At 41.3% G+C, this 6020-nt stretch overlaps 1 protein-coding gene across 1 annotated transcript in view; it reads right to left on the bottom strand.

Annotated features, from left to right (window-relative positions):
- The window catches only part of ANAPC5 (anaphase promoting complex subunit 5), a 34335-nt gene extending 28652 nt beyond the window's left edge, over positions 1-5683 (bottom strand). The window contains exons 1-4 of the mRNA XM_043901892.1: positions 5356-5683; positions 2463-2542; positions 1773-1882; positions 709-901 (exon numbers count right to left, since the gene is read on the bottom strand). Coding sequence (XP_043757827.1) covers positions 709-901; positions 1773-1882; positions 2463-2542; positions 5356-5562 — 590 coding nt within the window. The 5' untranslated portion in view covers positions 5563-5683. The remainder of the gene's footprint in view (positions 1-708; positions 902-1772; positions 1883-2462; positions 2543-5355) is intronic.
- Between the last annotated feature and the right edge of the window lie 337 nt (positions 5684-6020).

Here is a 6020-nt window from a genome sequence, read left to right on the forward strand (position 1 = left end):
AGTTCTGGCTGGATCTGCAGGACTGGCTGTTGGGGCGAAGGAGGCGAAGGACCCAGGGACACACCTAGGCTTTGAGCTTAAACAACTAGCTGAACAGTGCCACCACATACCCAGGGCTTAAACTTTAGGAGGCATTCAATAAGTTTTCACGGAATTAATCAATTGTTAATTCACTGTGATATAACGAACACTACACTACCGCTCAGGGTCCCAGCAGAAAACAAATGGCATATTCAAATGGGGTAACATGAGAAGAATCTAATAAAGGACCACTTTCAGAAACAGTGGCAGGGGATGGAGAAGCCATAGTGAGTAATACAACCCCCAGGGCTGGGAAGAGTGGGGTATCTTTTGCACCAAGCCTGGGAAACCTTCCCAGTAACCAGACCCTTGAGGTCTGCAGAGCAGGCCAACTGATAGAGGCGGTGACCCTACACCCAGTCCACCATGACCTTGAAGGAAGGAAACCAATGAATCAACACCCTGACCTTACTCTCCTTGACCCTCTGGATTTCCCATCAGTGCCTCCCAATCAGAAGTTAGAGGGGAAGGAATTAACTGATGCAGCCTATAAAGGTCCACTTCCTGGATCTGGAGGGACAAAAAGATGACAGTCAATGCATAAACTCTGGATGAATGAGGATTTACTGTGCCTGTAATGACGCTATTTCACAGGAAAGGGATTCACGCTGGAGAAACCCAAGTTACCTTATAGATACGTCAAGTTCTTCTTTTTCCATTTTCCTTTCACCCTCCTCTCTGCTGGCAAGTTCCATATCAGCATCTTCCATGGTCTTTTTCTCACCATTCTGGAAGTACTGCTGAAGGGCAGTGTACAGTTTAAACACTTGACTGAAAGACAGCTTACTGTAGGCCAAGATCATGTGACGCAGAAATAAGCCTACAAAACAAGACACAGACCAGGCGAAGGCAGTAACTCAAAATCCGGGCTACACCAAGTCAATGACTATTTGTTGCAATTCTTCCTTCAAAATAATTGAAAAAAAGACTGTTTCCTCCACCAAGAATGTTCTTTCATCACCTTTTATGAAGCTGATTTTCTCTTTAATTAAAAGCTCAGTCCTCCCACCCACACTCCACTTTTTATGCAGCCAACGTATCTTCTCGTGACTGTTAGAACTATCAGAAGTTATCCTATTTGTTTACTTTTTACTATCTGCCCGCCCTTCTCCCCACAACCACAAGAATGTAATCTGCCTTAAGAGAAAGGTTCCAGTCTCTCTTCAAGTCCAGAAACTGGCACATGGAAGATCAACAAATAACTGATGGTGAATACCATAAGAACTACCAGGAAAGAAAAGTCAGGTGGATGGAGCATGGCTATAAAGCTAACAGAAGAGCACCAGGAAACTTCATGTATACCCTAGACTTATAAACTATAACAACAATCTACTCTTAACTCTCTTCATAAAACCTTAGCTGGTGACCCTGACTTAGTTGTGCAATGTGGACAAGTGAGCAGAGGACTGTGGGAAAGAGCTGAGAAACCCTGAAAGGCTCCACAACCAGTCTAATACTCTGATGACAGTAGACAAAACAGAAGATGCTTTTCCACAAGACAGTTATTTAAACACAGATCAAAATGGCAAGGCAATGAATACAAACTAAAACATGTCCAACATCCCCACTGCGTGTGCTCAGACTACAGCAGAGTTAACAGATGTGACTGTTAACAGAGTCAACAGATGTGACTCAGAGAGCCGTTCACGGCAATGAAAATATTCTCTGCTCTCCTTAGAAGAATTTCATACCTACTACACTTGTTTTGTGAACTTCTGGTTCAGTTCCAGAAAAAGAATCTGAAAGGTCATCAAAAAATTGTTCCATATCCTTCAATTCGCCTTCAGCCATCAGTTTGATTCTGAACAAGAAAAATGAGGTAAGGATTTTAGGAAGGCCCTATGTATATCTTCCCACATTTCTTTTTTTTTTTTTTCATTCTTTTTTATTTATTTATTATTATTTTTTTTTAAGTTGGAGGCTAATTACTTCACAACATTTCAGTGGGTTTTGTCATACATTGATATGACAATCACCTAAAATGAATCTATCTGAAAATCCAAACTGTCACTCCCATATTCTGAAAAGTATCATTGCCGATGTTTTCTTGATTATAAAATTTCTCAAAGTAGCATATCAGCCAGTAAAAATGAAATTCTCTGCAACAATTAAAAGGAACAAAGTAGATCCATACAGAATAATAAATTTTGAAGCAGTATGTTTAATGCTATCCATTTAAAAAAAAATTAAGGCACTTAGGAAAACAACCTAGAATAACAAAGATACCTTTTTTTAAGGATTTAAAAAAAAATTAAGGCACTTAGGAAAACAACCTAGAATAACAAAGATACCTTTTTTTAAGGAAATAATCACCATTTGCCACTTTCTAATTTTCATCTACTTGACATCTTTTCATATATACAGAAGAAAATGGAGCTTACCTGATCTGCACTGAGTTTGCCAGCTGAGGACAAGATTCTTCAATTAATTTGTAAAGTTTAGACAGTGTAATATCTGGGCCCTGGGTAAAGGGGAGATTGAAAGGTTACAGAAAAATTTTAAAGAGCTGGAGATTGATAAACAGCTGCATACATGAGTCCATTTATCAACCTCTCTGCTTTCTTTGTTAAATTAGAATGTAGTTGATTTACAATGTTGTGTCAGTTTCAGGGGTACAACAATGTGAATCATACATATATATATATGGACATATTTAGTCGTGGATAACCCAGCAAGCCCACTTCCAGGGAAGGTATATTCCCCATGCATCGTCTGAAATGAAGAAAAACTAAAGAATCTAAAAAGCCATCAATAAAGAGCTCATTTATAATCTATAAATTTTAACATTAATTAAAAGTATGAGTTAAAAAAAAAAAAAAAAAAGTATGAGTTAAGGACTTCCCTGGCAGTCCAATGGTTAAGACTCTGGCTTCCACTGCAGGGGGCATGGGTTCAATCCCTGATGTGAGAACTAAAATCCCAGATGCCTTGAAGTATAGCAAAAAAAAAAAAAAATGCTTAATTTTTTTAAAGTATGAGTTAAATTATGCTTCTTTTCTCATTGTGGAATACAATGCAGCCATTAAAAAGGATGAGGTAAATCTACTCAAATATGCTGACATGGAATGATCTCCAAGACTTGTTAAGTGAAAGGAACAAGCTGTAGGATAGAAGTAGCACTTATGTAAAATGAACAAACAAAAAAAAAACCGCAGAATTAAATAAAAAGGATACAAGTATACATACTTATAATCATATGCAGCAACCTATCTATATACAGATATACATAGCAAAAGGTCTAGAAAGATTCATTCTAAACTGTTACTCAGTAAATATTAATAGGTGAATGAAGGAATATGAATTCTGATAATCTCTGAGAGGAAACAGGATTAGAGGGTCTACAAAAGAACCATAAATTTCCACTCTATCAACTTTAGTATCATTAAAGTTTTACAATGAATCTTTGTGTATTAGTTGAATAGTTCAAAAACAGCTAATTTTTAAAGTCAAACAATAAGTAAATAAGTAAAGGCTGGAACTTAGCTAGATGAATTCTATATATATGTTGATTAAAATGCCAGGTTGGATGAAGCACAAGCTGGAATCAAGATTGCTGGGAGAAATATCAATAACCTCAGATACACAGATGACACCACCCTTCTGGCAGAAAGTGAAGAATTAAAGAGCCTCTTGATGAAAGTGAAAGAAAAGAGTGAAAAAGTTGGCTTAAAACTCAACATTCAGAAAACTAAGATCATGGTATCCGGTCCCATCACTTCATGGCAAATAGATGGGGAAACAATGGCAACAGTGACAGACTTTATTTATTTGGGCTCTACACTTATAACAGGAATGTAGATAGGACTGGGAGCTGCAAGTTCTAGAGACCCTACTACTTTCATTTAACTAATTGTGCAAGCCACTTAATCTGTGTCCTCAGTACTCCTCCCCCTTCCCCAAAGAAGGTGATGGATTTAAAAAAGCCCTTTATAAGGACTTCCCTGGTGGTCCAGTGGTTAAGACTTTGCCTTCCAATGCAGGGGGTGTGGGTTCAATCCCTGGTCAGTCCCACATTTTGGCCTTGCAGCCAAAAAAAATCAAAACATAAAACAGAAGCAATATTGTAACAAATTCAGTAAAGACTTTAAAAAACAGTCCACATTTAAAAAAAAAATCTTAATTGAAAAAAAGCCTGTTATAAACTATAGTGTACTAGGCTTTGGGGATACAAGGTGAGCAAGAACTGGACAAAGTAATGCCCTCATGGAGGTTACAGTCTAGTAGGGGAGAGAGATGTCACTCATATAATCACCCGAATAAATGGAAAAACCACAACTGATCTAAGGGAAAGTGCATGAGATTAAAATGAAAATAGCTAAAATTGATTGAGCATTTATTATGTGCCAAACTGTAAAATGTTCTCATGGATCTTCTAACTTAACACAGCCATCACATGACAGTTTCAATCATTGTTTTCCATTTTACAGAGCAAAAGCAAAGACCCAAACATGTTATGGAACTTGCCCAAGTCGCAAAGCAGGTAAGCAGAAGAGTTACAATCTGAGTCTGCAAAGGGAAATAAAACATGTAAAGTGCTTGTGTTAGTTGCTCAGTTGTGTCCGACTCTTTGCTAACCCATGGACTGTAGGCTGCCAGGTTCCTCAGTCCATGGAATTCTCCAGGCAAAAATACTGGAGTGGGTTCTTGCCGTTCCCTTCTCCAGGGGGGAATCTTCCTGACTCAGACTGAACCCTGGTTTCCCGCATTGTGGGCAGATTCGTTACCGTCTAAGCCACCAGAGAAGCCCATAAAGTGCTCAGTACACAGTAAGGGATCAATGTTGGCTGTTACTTTTATGTCACTGTTACCACTTATTAAGGTCCTCTAGGGTACAGGGCCTGTACCTGTGTCTCCAACGCTCAGGCCTACATGTAGCCTCATTCTACATAAGACGGAGGATTTGCGAAAATAACTCTTCACCCAGTCACTCAGCTAATAAATGCTGGAGTCAGATATAAACCTGCCCCCCCCAAAACGCATGTAAAGTGCCTGGTCCACCGTAAGTACTAACTGTTGCTGCTGCTAAGTCACTTCAGTCGTGTCCGACTCTGTGCGACCCCATAGACAGCAGCCTACCAGGCTCCTCTGTCCCTGGGATTCTCCAGGCAAGAATACTCGAGTGGGTGTTAGCTGGTGGTAATAACTATATTTTTCGCGGTCCAAAAGGGCAGAGAAAGTATCCGATAAATCCCCGTACCCCCAGCCCCCAGGGAGCTGTCCCGTCAGAGAGCAGGTGCACAGTAAGGGTTTGCTGGATGAACCGGAGACCCTCACCTGCAGCAGCGGCAGGAGCAGCTGGTTGAGCCTTCGCCGCTCCATGAGGCTAACGGCGCCCTCGCCTGTGCGGCCCATCTCGTTCAGCAACACTAGCACCGCGATCTTATACGGCGTCACCCAGTCCTTGATACCGAATACGTTGGCGTGCACCACCCCATTGGTCATCATGGGGTTGAAATAGAGGCTCTCGTGGACGCTGGCCATGGCGCCCACGAACTAAGTGCGGGAGAGCCGGTGCGCGCCCCAGCCGGGTTCCTGCTCAGGGAACCTCACAACCTCCCCTAGGCCTCCGCTGGCCCGCGGCGTACCCCAGGAAACTGGCATCCTCGCGACGGCACGCCGATGACCAATCAGAGCAACGAAACCAGAGCTCTATAGCCAATAAAAATGCCCAACAATACTGTGATGGGTGGGGCAAAGGCGGCGCACCTAAAGACTGAGTCCCTACAGAAACTTTTGCAGGAGAGCAGGTTCCGGGTCGGCATGGACTGGCACGGAGTGAGAGTCGACGCTTTCGGTGAAGGTCTGAACCGCCAGAAGGCTGACTATTCGTTCATTTAATTTAAAAATAATTAAAATTAAATTTTAAAGTGATTGAGATTAAGGCAACGAAGTTAGGGACTTCTCGGCGGTCCATTGGTTAAGAGTGGGAGCCTCCACTG

Source organism: Cervus elaphus, chromosome 5 (assembly GCF_910594005.1).
Source record: "Cervus elaphus chromosome 5, mCerEla1.1, whole genome shotgun sequence".
Lineage (NCBI taxonomy): Eukaryota > Metazoa > Chordata > Mammalia > Artiodactyla > Cervidae > Cervus > Cervus elaphus.